The sequence below is a fragment of the Felis catus genome, chromosome E1, assembly GCF_018350175.1.
Source record: "Felis catus isolate Fca126 chromosome E1, F.catus_Fca126_mat1.0, whole genome shotgun sequence".
NCBI lineage: Eukaryota > Metazoa > Chordata > Mammalia > Carnivora > Felidae > Felis > Felis catus.
Genome location: NC_058381.1, coordinates 26,574,433 through 26,591,019, shown reverse-complemented (window position 1 = coordinate 26,591,019; position 16,587 = coordinate 26,574,433). Strand labels below are relative to the sequence as shown.

The following is a 16,587-nucleotide window of genomic DNA, read 5'->3' as shown; positions in this document are numbered from 1 at the left end:
GGATTTCTTATATTCAGGATTTGTTTGAATTTATCCTGGTGGTGTTATTTAAGATAGTGCTCTGTCCCCAGATTTCTAGTAATGATAATTAGATCTAGAGGGTGAATGAGATTCAGGTTTGATTTTGTCCTTGCTTTTTGTTTTTTAGGAATAACACAAAGTGCTATATGCTTACTGTTGCATCACCCAGCAGGCAAATAATGTCCAATTATTTCTCTTTATGATAATGAGTCAGGATCATGTTTTCATGTCATTTTATATTCTTCATCATTTTTATTTTTGTTTACATTTATTTATCTTTGAGAGACAGAGACAGAGTGTGAGTGGGGGAGGGGCAGAGAGAAGGAGACACAGAATCCGAAGCAGGCTCCAGGCTCTGAGCTGTCAGCACAGAGCCCAGTGCAGGGCTCAAACCCACGAACCATGAGATCATGACCTGAGCTGAAGTCAGACACCCAACCTACTGAGCCACACAGGCGCCCCAATTCTTCATGATTTTTAATGACTATACTGCATTTTGTTGAAAGACTGTTCTATAATTTATGTTTATAGTCTATGGCTGGATATTTAGGTGAGATACATTTTCATTAATATCCATTAGCTATTTACTAGGTTTTATTATATTGAAGACTCAGACTTCTTCAGCCTAGGGAAAGTCTCTTGTTATTTGATAATTTCAAACATGGACTTTATCAGGAATGATTTGCTTTTGAAGAAGTGTAAGCCTACTCAAAGAAAGGTCAAGTAGGGAGTACAGTTGGCTTTTATTGGAACTGAAAAGTTTTAGGATGCTTTTTTCTTCTCTTTGAGGCCTTAAGTGTGTCTTCTCTTCCTTTCTCTACAGAGTTCTCTCATTATTATATTTTTTGGTTTGTCTTATGTCCTTACCATGACATGTCAGAATGAAAGCCTTGAATTATGAAATGTTCTTGTCTGCTCCTTATAGTTAATCAACTCAATCTAAATGCCCCAAATAAAAGTTCCTGAGTAAGTGAGTCTTACTGGTCTTGCTATGCCTGGGAGTGTGTTTGGGTATGGTTGTATGTTATTAGATCCACCTTTTTAGCAGGAACTATAATAAACTTTTTTTTAAATGTTTACTTATTTATTTTAGAGAGAGAGAATGAGGAAGGGGGAAGGAGAGAGAGAGAAGGACACAGAATCCAAAGCAGGCTCCAGGCTCTGAGTTGTCAGCCCAGAGTCTGACGTGGGGTTTGAACTCATAAACGGTGAGATCATGACCTGAGCTGAAGTTGGCCGCTTAACCAACTGAGCCACCCAGGTGCCCTTAAACTCTTTTAAGAGTGTAGGGTTGGACACCTGTCTAAAGAAGTGCCTAGCACAACATCTTTATCATGTACACTAAATTCTTACATATATAAAAATATATACCATTCTTGCCCATCTTCTTTTCCAAATATTTTTTGGTTATTCTCACTAGTTCATTTTCCAGATTAAACTTAGAACCTGTGATAGATAGTATTTTATTTTTTTTAACGTTTATTTATTTTAGAGAGAGCGCGAGCACATGCATGCAAGTGAGAGCAAGTGGGGGAGGTGCAGAGAGAAAGGGGGACACAGAATCCAAGGCAGGCTCCAGGCTCTGAGCGATCAGCACAGAGCCCGACACGGGGCTCAAACCCACGGACCACGAGATCATGACCTGAGCCGAAGTCAGAGGCTTAACCGACTGAGCCACCCAGGTGCCCCGAGCACCTATGGTAGTATTTTAAATCTACCTTGTCTGATATGGTAGCTACTAGCCACATGTAACTACTTAAATTAATTAAAATTAAAGTGTAGTTCTTTAGTCTCACTAATTACATTTCAAGTACTCACTAGCCACATGTGATAGTTAGTGGCAAGTGTATTGAATAGTGCAGATACGGAGCATTTTATCATTGCATAAAGTTCTGTCGGGTAGTGCTGCTAAATTTAAAGGCTTGTATATTGATAATAACTTACCTATTTCCTAATGCTCATGAAAGGCAAAAATCTCTATTTTGTGTAGGTTTTGTTTGTAGCATTTGGTCAATTATGTGTGGAAGATAATGTCACAGTATATCTTTGTTTTCTCATTTTAAAAGGTTCATTGAAGGAAGTTTGAAAAACTTGTAAGTGTGTAATTGGATTACTTTTCACCAACCTAATAATATATCTCTTTAACACAGTTTCTTTATTTCTAGGTTCTGCTTGATTCATGTCTGGATTATTTGGATTACATAATCATGTAGTTTTTGTTCAAGAAGAGCACATAAGTGTATTTCTAATATCACATCAAGAGGCATGTTGATGCCAGTTTGAACACTGTTAATGATAAATTTGACCATTTGGTTAAACTGGTGACTACCTGGTCTCCATTATGAAGGCACATTTTTTTCTTTTGTAATTGATAAGTAATCTGTGGGGTCATTTTTGGAGGCTGTGTGAATATCTTGTTCCCCAACAACTTTTTGCTCACTGATTTTAGCATCCATTTAGGTAGCTTGCAGGACTCAGTTAGTACATGGGAGTTGCATGATGGTGAGTTTTAAAATTCTATCATTCTGTTTACATATAATTTTTAGCTGGCATTTTTTTTTTAATCACCAAGTTCTTAATTAATGTTTATTTATTTTTGAGAGAGGGAGAGACAGAGACAGAGCATGAGTGGGGGAGAGGCAGAGAGAGAGGGAGATACAGAATCCGAAACAGGCTCCAGGCTCTGAGCTGTCAGCACAGAGCCTGACGCGGGGCTCGAACTCACGAACCATGAGATCATGACCTGAGTCAAAGTCTGGCGCTTAACCACCCAGGTGCCTCTCTTTTTATTTTTATTTTTTTTAAGTTTATTTCTTTATTTTGAGAGAGAGAGAGAGGGAGAGACAGAATCCCAAAGAGGCCCCACATGGTCAGTGCAGAGCTGGATGCCGGGCTTGAACCCACAAACCATGAGATCATGACCTGAGCTGCAGATGCTTAACCAACCGAACCACCCAGGTGCCCCAGCTGGCAGTCTTTAAGGAAGAGCTTTCCCTTTTCCACTTGTATTCTTTGAGTCTTCTTTTTCTTTTCTTTTTTTTTGTTATAAATACTCCAGGTATGTCTCATGAAGTTGGCCAGTGTGACTTTGAGACTTGTTGCCATGGGCACTTCTGTGTAAAGTGCTTTTAAACCAAGAGAATTTTTGCTTTTTAGCAATTTGGTCATTTTCATCATGTGTTTATTCTCAAACTGAGGATTTGTATAGAATAGCTATAAATTTAGGTAAAAAATTATTCCACTTTGGATCTTTCTTGATTAATTCTATTGAAACATAAACTTTTCAGAAACTAGGGCAACTGTGTTAAGGAATTCCCATTTACACCAGACAAGAAAGTAAACAGTAAGTGGAGAGTAGGGTAACAAACACTTATGGTATCAAAAAACAACCGTGAAAAGGATCTGTCTTAATGTGCTAGCCCATTGCAGTTTAACATATTGCTTACAACCTTCACAATAGAATTTGAGTGACTTCAGTTACACATTCCAGGAGACTGGCAGTCTGTTACAATCAGAGTCTGAACTTTAGAGCAGGCTAATTTACAGCGATGGGATGAAGAAAGTTGTGGATTTGTATTACACACTCTCACCTGACACTGTATCTGATCCCTTACCTGCTGATTGACATCTTGAATGAGCTCTTTGAAGCAAGTTCCAGCTTAATTAAAACGTTTGCTTGGTTAGCAGTGATCTGTGAAAGCCTGTGATAAATATTGAATCAGGTTCACCTGCTGGTTGCTGTGAGTGGATAAACAGCTGCTTTGTGCAGTTTAATCATGAAACTGGCAGTAGAGTACTACTGTTTGAATTTTTTAAAAAGAATAGTTGAAAAGGTATAGTTATGTCACTTTTGCTATCTTACTAGAGTGTGTGCTTATGTGAGATTTTGCACAACAGGCATTCAGTACCTGTTTAGATGGCTTGGACAACAGCAATTGGTTGATAAAGATTAACAATAAACCCTCTTTTTTTTTTTTTAAATCCTCTTTTTTATGCCTCAAAGATCTTAGTAACATTCTACATTCATTGGCTTTTTACCACTAGCTTTTTATGTTCGTGGCGTTCTGAAATAAAAAAGGGCAATATTTTGCTTTTGTGCCAAGTTACATTGTAGATGCAAATGATCCTGTTAAAGCTTTGTTTTGATATTTACATTTATGATTCCAACTTCTCCACAAATTTATCATGTATTTTGTGATAACTTGAGGAACTCTTTTAGATTTTATTTTTTTATCTGTAAAATGGAGTTAGAAATAAACAGTGAACTAGGTGTTTTAGAATTATGTTAATATCAGGTAATTAACAAACGTAAAAGATAAATGAATTTATAAGCAGTAGAGAAACCTTTATAAAATTGTCGTCTTTGGACTGTCAACTTGTTTATTCCTTTACAGAATAAATGGGTCTGAGCAAGTTGGTTGTAAAGAAAATGCTGTTTCCATTTGATTTTCATTATAAAATCAGACATAAATTCTTGAATAAAACCCTCACCTAATAAGTCAGAGTCTTCTTCAGCACCTGATGAAAGTTATGGACTTAATTTCTGGAAATGCACACAAAATTGTGTCTGTAGTTTCTGGGTGATCTCAAACCCTTTCTTCTGGAACAGTTCATGGACCCTAAATTAAGAATCTATTTCCTAATAAATTAGGTTAAAAATTTTTGATCAAGAGATGTTAAGATGAAAACGATCCTGCTTTCATAAGCAGCTAAAGACGAACCCGAATAGATTGTATGTGCTGTGCTGTGTTTCTTTTGAAATTCTTTTTAGCATTTTTCAGGTATATTGTCCACTAGAATCCTTAGCTCCAAAGAGGATTTACCACAGTAGGGATTCTTAATTCTGTACCTAAAGTTTTATAGTTTATATTCCTATCATCACTTTGTTTGGAATTTTATGGGGAGAATTAAATTTTATTTAAGTTATACTCAGTCTGTTCAATATTGTTTTTTTTATTTTTTCATTATATATAGTATTCCATTAATTGAAAAAAACTTCACAATTTATCCATTTTTCTGTTGGTACACTTAGCTTATTTTCCTCACTATTAAAACAGTGCCGCAAAGAGTATCCCTATTGTATCTGTCTTAATGTTCAAGAGTTTCTGTAGTATGTATACTTAGTGGTGTCATGCATGGTCACATTGTCTATGTATCTTTGATTCACTAGATTGCCAATTTGCTCTACAAAGTGGATGTGCTGCTTTATACTTGGGTCAGCAGTTTGTGAGAATTGTTTCATACATACCCTTTCTAACACCCTATCTGATGGATGTGAAATGGGATCGAATTATGATTTTAATTTGCATTTTCCTAACTAATAATGAGGTTGAGCATTAGATTACACATCTTTTCAGATGTTTATTGGCCTTTCAGCTTTTTTGTGATTTTCTTATTCTTGGCCAGCTATTGGATTTGTCTTTTAAATTAATTTGTTGGAATTCTTTGTATGTTATGGATACTGGTCCTGGGTTATATACAGTGCAAGTATCTTAGTTTGTGCTGCCTTTTTTTTTCCCATTTTTTTTTTTTCTTATAAAAGGGAGTGCCATTTTAAATAGAAATTTGCATTGTAAGAGATTGTGTTTTCAGTCATTGTGCTTTTGGTATATTGTTTAAGAAATCTTTCCCCACATTGGGATCATAAAAATATATTCCTATACAGGGCCAGAGACCTTATTTCCCACAAAACATAAAATATTTCAATTATGGCCCTTTACAGAAAACTTATGTTGATGTATGCTTTAACGAATCTCTTAATTGAGAGGTTTTTTTTTTTTTTTCCCTTATGGAACATAATGTAAATCTTGTTAGAAAATATTTGATTTAAATGTCAGCTAATAATAAGTTAAAATAGTTTTTTGAAGTAAATTTTATAGCTTACTCTTAGGAATATTTTGTAATTACATTCAGAAAATAATGCACTTAAAGTACTGACTTCAAACAGTTCTGTAACTCATGAGTCAAACTGGTATTGGTAAACAATCTGCAAACTATGCTTTGTTGAAAATTAAAGAGTATGCAGTCTTTGTCAGTGAGATGAGGTGACCCTTGTCATTGTCTTCTAGTTGGTTCGATATATCAAGAATTCTGATGTTTCTTGAATGAATGTATGGATGGATGAATAAATGAAATAGTACATGTAAAGTGTTTAGCACAGGGACAGCCTTCATAAATGATAGTTATTATTAATAATGAGTATATCAGGATGTTTGTCACTCACAACTAAAAGTGACCCGAATATTAGCATAACAAGATGATTTTTCTTTTTGGCTTTGAAAATAACAAATTGCCCTGTACTTTTTCTTTTAAAGCTAACCTTTTTATTTTGAAGTAACTTTTTAATATGTGGAGAACTTCAAACTAGGACATCAATTATGCATCTATCAGACAAATAAAATGCAGTACATGTACAGTATTTGGCTTAGGGACATTAGTCAAAGTACATCAATTTAAAAAAATTTCAGTTACAGTTATGCAAAACACCATGTTCAGTGAATGAGTTATATAAAGAAATATAAGAAATAGTTTCTTTCCTTAAGGAATTTGCAGTGTGGTTGAAAGACAAAACATGCACATGTGGAAAGTTTCAGAAAAGTATGTTTCTATTTCATGGGCCTAGTTTTCCCTTTATTTCCTACAAATAAACTTCTTTTTGGTCTCTTTTGCTGTCCACTTTTTTTATACACTTATTTTTCACATTAAATATATCCTTTTATGTCTGTGTTCAGAATTCAATTCATAGCCTCCTTTTAGAAGGTCCTCTGATTTATGAATTAGCAAAATAACTTCTCTGGCAATGTAATAGTTTCTAGCTATTCTTTTATTATTTTCCATTTTTAAATGTATTTAGTTACCATGCTCATTTTTGTTTTTCAGCTGTTTAGGCATAGTAACTTTTTTGTTGTAGTGTAGAAAAGTTGCAGAAAATTATGAAACCTTAGACCTTGTATCATACCTTAATCTACTTGAACTTTTTTTTTTTTTTTAGAGAGTGAAAGCGTTGGAGAAGGGCAGAGGGGGAGGAAGAGGGGTGGGAGGGAGAGAATCTCAAGCAAACTCCACATTTAGCATGGAGCCTGATGAGGGGCTCAATCTCATGATCCTGGGATCATGTCCTGAGCTGAAATCAAGAGTTGAACACTCAACCGACCGAGCCACCCAGGTGCTCCTTAATCTACTTGACCTTCTAATTATAACTTTGTGAAAGTCCTTTGTGTCAAGGACTCAGAAGTTGGCCTGTCTTTAAAATCGAATCTTATAATCTTTCTTTATCCTTTCAAAAATTTAGATATATGTTTCTATATATATAGTAGGACAAGAGAGAGAATAGAACTTGTAGACATGAAGAGGATTTCCTAAGATCCTTGGTTGCTGGCCTTCTAAGAACAGATTTAATTTTTTTTTTTAATGCTTATTCCTTTTTGAGAGAGGGAGACAGAGTGTGAGTGGGAGAGGGGCAGAGAGAGAGGGAGACACAGAATCTGAAGCAGGCTCCAGGCTCTGAGCTGTTAGCACAGAGCCTGACGTGGGGCTCTAACCCACGAACCGCGAGGTCAAGACCTGAGTCGAAGTCTGATGCTTAACCAACTCAGCCACCCAGGTGCCCCAAGAAGAGTTTTGACTCTTGTAGATTTGAAATGTAATGTATGTATGTATGTATGTATGTATGTATTTATTTATTAGATTTTATCTTCATGTTATCTCCATGGACCCAATGTGGGGCTCGAATTCACAATCCTGAGATCAAGAGTCACACGCTTTACTGACTGAGCTGGCCAGGTGCCCCTGAAATGTATTTTTAAACAGTTGACCTCCTGCATATGGAAATAATACAGTTGTCCCACCAACATATGTCTCTTATGTTTCTGTTTATGAATATATGTATTTATGTATATATATAGGCTCCACACCCAACATGGGGCTTGAACTCATGACCCTGAGATCAAGAGTTGCATGTTCCACTTACTGAACTATTAGGGGCCCCTAATAGTTTTTGTTTGTTTTGTTTTTTGTTTCTCTTTAAATGACGATAGAATTTTGGTGTTATTTGGCTTGGGTTTTCTTGCCTTTTGTTGAAGTAAAAGGACTCTAGACAGTTTCTAGTTATAGGAAAAGCAGCCATCTCTTAAAGAGGTTGGTTCTGCCACTCAGTGTCGCCACTTTCAGGTCTTAGAGATTATAGGTTTTGGGGAACCTGTATGTTTTATCTTTCTTGATATTCAGATATGTTGGGTGAGAGTGAACAATTTTTTATGTATTCTCCAGTTTACTAATGTGGCTTCTAAATTCAAAGGTCAGAAGCAAAAGAAAAATATCCCTATGAAAGATAAACCTGATAGCTTGTTAGTAGGAGAAATATTTAATGAAAGGTACAAAATTTAATTTATCCATTTATTATTTCAAGACGACTAGATCAAAGTGTTTCAGAAAGAGGCCATAAAGTGTTAACCTATTAATTGGATTTGAGGATATTATGACTTCCTGACATTGCTGTTTTTAGTATTCTTTCTCTAGTTTTCTTACAGAATTGAAAGTTGGTGATTTTGGTACAAATAATTCTCTTTTGTAGCTAAATAAATGCCTTTTTTCTTTGCCACATTAAATTTTTTCCATCTGAAATAGGATTGATTGTATCAAATCCTTTGAATGGAAGCTTCAATAGAAGATCACTTCTGAAGAAATAATTCCTCTTTAATATTGCAAAGGAAAAACAATGAATTTTCTTTCTTAATTTCTATTTTCTCCAATACTTGCGTAACCACCCATGGAAAAATCATATTCTTAAGGAGAGTCAGCCTCAAATTCATAGATGATATATTTACTTCAGACCAGTGTAAAACTTAATAAACAAAAACATGTTTTTGTTTATTAAGTTTTACACTGGTCTGAAGTAAATTAGCCATAAAATTAGCCATAGTTTATAATTTTCTCAGTTATGGGGTGAGAACCAGATTTAAGGTACCTAAATAAAGCTGCTCTACTGGCAAAAGTTTTCTAAAACTAGTTCTTGATCTTTAGCTTTTGTTAGTTATAGCTACTATCATAACATTTTAAGATAGGGAGATCCTTTAATTTATTAGTGCCAAATTTTAAAAAGTAAAAAGTTTTAATATAAAACAGCAAGTTACTAAACTGTATAATAGCATTTCTTTTTGCTTGAAAAAAATTGTGTGGTAGATGTATATGTATGAAGGTTTACAAGTTATGTGTTAGATAATTTGGCATAGGGGGTTGACTTATTTTGTTTATTTCAATATTGTTTGGACTTTTTGGTTAGAAAACAGTGGAATTAAAAGGAGTAGGTGATAAAGCTTTAAGTGGAATTGATTTTGAAAGCGTTTCATCAAAAAGGTCTTCTAAGCTTTGAGAAAACAACACTTTATTGGATTACTTTTATGCTTGGATATAATATATCCATATAGTATATAACAATGCATTAGACCCTAGCATTCCAATATTCAACTTAATATTCAGTATTTAATTTACTATATCATATGGTAAGAGAAATACTATAATTGAATGAAAAGAGTGGAGGTACAGAAGAGTAAACTACTTCTGCTACCTCAAGTTATCTCAATTCATTAACTAGGTTAATTAATGTGATCATTGCAAAGGCCAAAAAAGAATTCAGTCAGAAATATCATGATATAATTTGCATTCCATTTTCTGTGACCATAAATTGTTATATATTGCAACATATGTAACATAAACCATATGTCAGCTGTTTCCTGCCTCACTGTTGACAAGAGCCCCATTCATAACTCTTCTTTTTATCCTTTCAGTGAATAAGTAATTATTCAATATAGAAGGCAGGATATTTGGAACTGGCTATTTAATGTGGCAGCACTCTGTAATGAAATCTGCTGCTACTGGCAACCTGAGAGGGGAATGTAACAATTCCAGCATGGCTGTAACTTTATCTGCTTTGACTGACTGTTTATTTGGCACATCAGTGAACCTTTTATCCCTGTGAGTGACAGCTCCAGAAGGGTCACATTTACATCCATTCTATCATGTATTGTAATATTTAATGGTGGACAAGGTTGAGCGAGACTGGGAGTAATTTGAACTTGCTTTTCCACTGAGTTGAGGCTAAAAGACAGCTTGATCCCCAGTATTGTGGTGTAACATGCTATGACTTAGTATTTGTTTATGAAGGCTACTCTTACTGATTATAATTAAAAAAAAAATTCAGTTAAATGGTGTATTTGTTCTACTAAACTAAAACTCTACAGTACACATTTTCTTAAGCTACTGTGCTAGTTTTTTTCCCATCAGTGACCACTAATATAAAACTAACCACCTCACAGTATTTCTCTTAAATGAGGCTGCATTCTGTCTCATTTGTGTAGTAATTGAGGTTGAAAAGGGAGTAGTTATTAAGAACCCATGGTTCTGAAATACAGCATTGAACTTTTTATTTTATTTTTGAGAATTTGAAAACAGAAGAGAAAAATCAGGTAAATAATGGACTATATTCTTGATGTTCCAAATGGTATGCTTAAGGAGACATATATCTATTTTAATTATGGAACTAAATTATGAGTAAAGTTGTCCAGAAAAAGCTATCCTGTATAATTTTACTGATGGATTTGCATTCCATGACAGGTAATTTAATTTCAGAAAGACTGTTCCACACGGTATACTTCATTATTAAGTATTAATAATTTACATTCATTTTTATCCCTTTGCTAGAGAATAGTTTTCTTGTTTTTAGTGATGTTTTAGATTCAACTTGATATTTCTATTTTTTTGTAAGCTATATTTAAAATGCTTTTTAAAATATTGGTATATTATAGGATATTTGAATGGGTACTCTGTAAACAAAAATAGCACTATCAACTCTAAACTAATATTGCGTGTTCACTTGAAGTCTAAGCAAAAATGAAAATTGTTCTCCATTTTGTCTTATTTTTTACAATTTGTGAAAGAGGAGAATTAAAATCTATTTAAAACATTTGGAATTCAACAGTTGAAGTGATATGTTAGAAAGCCATGTAAATATGGAAACATCATTTATAACTTCTAAGAGTGCAACAGAACCAATTTGAAATGGAGTTTTTAGTTTTTTCTTTAATGGTAAGTTTTAGATGATGTAACATCTTGATATTCTCTTTATTTGACAGTTGTGATTTATTACTTATAGCTTCTGATTGTGTGAGAGGTTTAATAACATTTTTTGTGGTATACCAGACATGAGTTGTCTTTTCTTTTCTTTGTTACAGCCCCCTGGTCACTGTTCCAGGTGTTGTTGTTCTACTAAACAAGGAAACAGTCAAGGTTACTCAAATACCACTAAGAAGGATCATGGGGGGAAATCCAAGATACCCAAAATATATTTTGGGACGCGCACACACAAGCAGATTGCTCAGATTACTAGAGAACTCCGGAGAACAGCATACTCAGGGGTCCCAATGACTATTCTTTCCAGCAGGGATCATACTTGTGTCCATCCAGAAGTAGTGGGCAACTTCAACAGAAATGAAAAGTGCATGGAGTTGCTGGATGGAAAAAATGTGAGTAAAGTTATTTTGTTTCAGAGGAAAAACAAGGCTGAAAAGATTCAGTTTACTCAGTTTTTTATGTGTTCATTTTATGTTTTATATGTGTATTTCCAGTGATAATCTAACCTATGAAAATCAAATTAATTGCTAGTACTGATAGATTTCTTATGGTAAAATTGTTTTTAAAAATTTTTCTTTAAAAAAATTTTTTTTTCTTTGAGTTTAAAATCATAGATTTTCGTTCTAAAGCCTGGGGATATTTTAGTTAGGTATCTTCTTCTTTGAAATCCTGCCACCAAAAATATTCAAACATGGATGATGTCATAGGAGGAGATGAAAGTATTTAAGTGATTTAATTTAATTAGATTTAATTAATATATTTTATGTACAGTATTTTAAAACTTCAAAAGAAGATAGTTTATTTAGGCTCTCCCTTGAGTAAATTTTTAAAATACTTTTTAATTGAATGAGAAATATAATGATTATCCTATCTTACAATTCTGATTAGTACAAACTTCTGTTTCAAAAAAAAGTTATTAAATTATTAACTTTAAAGATATGTCATTAATGGTTTTGAAGTTTTCCAGGGAAATCTTGAATAATATGAATTTGGGCAAGGTGGAAATTGAGAAGTCTTTCTTAGTGAAAACATACGATTTTTTAATAGTTTTTTGGCGGTATTTGTTAGTCTGTGTACAGTTTAATAACTTGTTTACTCTGAAACTGAGATTACAAGTCTGGAATATACTCAGAGATTATTGCTGAACTGTAAATTGGTAGTCTATGAAATTACCTATGATAATTTAATATGTTTTGAAAGTTATTCTATCTTTTGCTAATATTTTGTCAGAGTTGGTTCTACACAAAAAGCCGTGAGCCATAGGTAGCCCTTGAGTTTTATTTAATTGATAGATCACCTTCTACCATGTAATTTGAATAAATTATTTTGTATTATGCATTTCTTTTTCAGTGCTTATGGTTATTTGTCTTGACCTTATTCTTCTTCAGAATGCTTAGCTCATAGGCATACATGAACATTCTTTTTCTTGTTCTCAAGTCCTGAAGGTAATTTGGTATTGTAATGATGCCAATTACAAAGTCACTATAGGTGTCTGTGTTTACTATGGCTGAATCACCAAAGTGAAATGATAAATAGATAACTGACAGTTTGAGTGAAAAAGAGTTTAAAGTGTGATAACACTTCAATTGACAGACTCCCCTCAGGGTTGTGTTACACTGCTAAAATGGATGAACCATTCTGGTTTTGCTATCAGCCTGCACAGGAGTGTCATTCTAAGTGCCCTTGAAGTGTAAACTTTCCGATTTTTTGGCTTGATCCAAAGGCACATGTGTTTTTGTTCAGTTTCTTTTGCAGAAGTGCTCCTGTACTGGAAAAGCAATGCACTTATCTGCTAAAAGTTAATTTTTGTTTCAATTAACAAAAAAAATCATCTTAATTAGCACCAGAAATAATTCTAAAAAATTATTCTCGATATGGAAAATATGGTTTTTTGTGAAGATGAGATTTAACAGTTAATAATCACATACTCTGAAGGCATCTTGGTGATCGTTTGGTACAAATACAAGCTTTTAGCATAGTACAGAAGATACTTGGAATGAAGAAATGGCGAATGTATTTTTAAACTCAATCTGTATCAAAGTCAGTATGAAAGATATTTGGCATGTCTCCATCTGTCTCTGGGTCCCACAATCAGGATTTTAGAGGAACCTTAGAAATAGCAGCCTTTGGGTCTGAGGAATCTTTAATAGGCTCCTGGTTCATTTACTCTTTTGATGCCTCATCACATGAGAAAAATGGGCCCTGAAGTTTGTCCAATGTCTGACAGCGAGTTAGCAAGAAAGACAACTTTTCTAACTCCTAGCCATTGTTATTTTGATTATACTAGAAAGAAAACAAAAGGTGGCTTATGAAATGAGGAAGTTGACACAGCATGAGGAGTAAAAAAGAGTAGTAGAGATGGGACAGAGGAAGTGAAAGAATGAACTAAATAAACGTTAGGTGAACCCTTTCCTCTTGATTTTTATTGTTAGTACCTTGGAGGTTCTTTTTACATGACTGAATACAAAGCTGTAGAACTAGTAGTCCCTCGGCTGATCATGCCTTGTCCTGGAATTGGCGACATTATTTTATAGGTTATGAACCTTTTATGTTTTACTCCATCTCTAGTAATTTCTAGGTATTTTTGTGAATGTAATGAGTAAATATGTTTTGAAAACGTAGATTTGGCTTTTGGATAGTTTGTAGATAAGAATGTACTATGTGTATATATATATATTATAACAATTGTATATATATAATTCCTTTTCACTTGTTAAGGACAGCAAACTGAGATGATAAATATTGGATTTCACAATCATTTAATTTTTTTATTGGTACATAGAATTAGTGAAAATAAAAACGGCCCATTCTTCTACCAGTTAGTCCCAAATGAAAATTGAAAAACAGTAATAATATATTTGTGGTTAGAAGACTCAAAATTACAGAAAGGTGTAACATAAAAAGAGAAAAATCTGTTTTTTTTACTCTTCCCATTTTCTTAACCTTTCAAGGAAATTACTGTAAAGTTTTATGTATATTCTTCCAGAACACTTAAAATATGCATTTGTTATATGTGTATATACTCTTTTAAAAGCTCAAGTACATTGGCACATGGACAAATCTAACACATTTCTTAAGAGCTATATCTTTTACATGAATTTACCATAAGTTATTTAACATGTCCCTTCTTGATAGACATTAAACATTGCATTACATACATATTCACATGAATGGTGAAATTTTAAATTTTGGTAGTTATTGATAAATTGTGTGCTTTTAATAGAAGTTTATACTTCTAATAGTGTGTATTTATACTTCTAATTTTATACATCTTTAATAGGATATGACACACTGTTGCTAGGACTTATTTTCTCTTATTTTTTGATTAGCATTTATTAATAAAATTTTTTACTTCTAATAATAGATTAGCAAAGGACATTAGCAGATAGTACATGAAAGAAGAAATGCAAGTTACTGTTGAAACTTGTTAGCATGTTCATATAGTATAATAGCAGTGTTAAACCTTGCTAGAATGTATAAAAAAGTCAAAGCAAGAAGATTCTATTTTTTACCTTTAAAATAGGTAAAGATAGAAAAGATAATATTAGTGTTGATAAAGTTATGGGGAAAGGGTAATGTAAAATGCTATATGCTTTTTGGAGGATAATTTGGTGGTATAGTTTTTATGAAACTTAAAACTACTTTGTACTGTTTGGTCTTATAATGCCATATCTAAAATTGTATACTAAGAAAATGTTGAGAAATGTGCATTAAATTGAAATTCTCGTTGAAGCATTATTTATAATATAAAAATAAGTAACAGTCTAAATGCCCAACAATAATGAAACTGGTTTATAACTATTCAATGTACATATGTGGGCAACAATGAAAAACTACTTAGTGATGTGAGAAAATATTTCTGATAGGATTTTTAGTCAGATGGAGAGAAAAAAATGATTCTGGTTTTATAAAAAATTTATTGTGGCTTTATTTTTTGTGGCTAAATTGTTAATAATCCTTGATGCCTGGGGAAAATTTGCTCTGTTCCCATTGTTTAAATATTAGATCACATTGTAGAGTTGTATTCATATGTACATACGAATATAAGAATTATGAAATGAAACATATCAAATGTTACTGATACATTCTTTGTATGGTAGATTTATAGATAATTTAGTGAGTTTTTTGGTACTGTTTATATTTTCCAAATATTTTGTAGTGAACACTATTTTTTTCCCCCTAAGACATCCCTCCTTCCCTTTCTCCTTTTTTCCTTTCTTTTTCCTTACGTATATTTGATTAAGTAATACTCTCTCATGGCTTAACTGAAAACTATAAAAGTATCTATAGAGAAAAATCTCTCTCGCTCCTGTCTCCAAGTCACTTAGCTGTCGTCTTTGAAAGCAACCAGTGATACCATTGTTCTTGTATATCCTTCAAGAAATATTTTTGCCTAAAATCACTTTATTATTTTTTTAATGTTTATTTATTTTTGAGAAAGAGAAACAGACTCTGAGTAGGGAAGGGGCAGAGAGAGAGGGAGACAAAGAATTCAAAGCAGTCTCTAGGCACTGAGCACTGAGCTCTAGGCACACAGCCTGATGCGGGGCTCAAACTCATGAACTGTGAGATTATGACCTGAGCTGAAGTTGGACGCTTAACTGACTGAGCCTCCTAGGCTCCCCAATATCAGTTTAATCAGAACAATGGTACAACAAACATAATTTAAATTTTTTTCTTTTTTCAGGTTAATTTGGAGTATCTAGAGCTATACTGATCTGGAGCTCTGAGTCGACCATTACAGTTGTTTTTTTTAATTTACTTTATTTTTTTTTATGTTTTTATGTTTTTTTAAATGTTTTTTTTAAATGTATTTATTTTGAGAGAGAGAGTACAAATGAGGGAGGGGCAGAGAGAGAAGGAGAGAGAGAATCCCAAGCTAATAGTGCAAAGCCTGATGCAGGGCTCAGTCTCACAAACTGAGATCATGACCTGAGCTGAAATCAAGACTGAGCCACCCAGGTGCCCCAACTAATATTTTTTCTTTGAAATGGTTGTGATTGTGGGTATGGTATCATTTCTCCTGTATGTGGCTTTAATGATGTTCTGAAAATTCTGAGATAAACTTGTTTTATTCCTTTGTTGCAATGTTGATTCGTATTTCAGTTATGCATATTTGTTTTTAGGGCAAATCCTGCTATTTTTATCATGGCGTACATAAAATTAGTGATCAACACACATTACAGACTCTGGAAGGGATGTGCAAAGCCTGGGATATAGAAGAACTTGTCAGCTTGGGAAAAAAAACTAAAGGCATGTCCGTATTACACAGCACGGGAACTAATAGAAGATGCTCACATAGTATTTTGTCCCTACAACTATCTTCTAGATGCACAAATAAGGGAAAGTGTGAGTAGCTATATGAAAATTCAAACTTTTCTCCCACTTACTGGAATATAAGTGATCAATATGAAAGCTTTTAGATGTTTCACTTTTTTT

The 16,587-nt window shown here is 33.5% G+C and overlaps 1 protein-coding gene across 1 annotated transcript in view; it reads left to right on the top strand.

Moving 5' to 3' along the window:
• Positions 1-16,587, top strand: part of BRIP1 (BRCA1 interacting helicase 1) — a 207,437-nt gene that overhangs the window by 44,481 nt on the left and 146,369 nt on the right. The window contains 3 exon segments of the mRNA XM_019817574.3: positions 11,250-11,540; positions 16,275-16,388; positions 16,390-16,497. Coding sequence (XP_019673133.3) covers positions 11,250-11,540; positions 16,275-16,388; positions 16,390-16,497 — 513 coding nt within the window.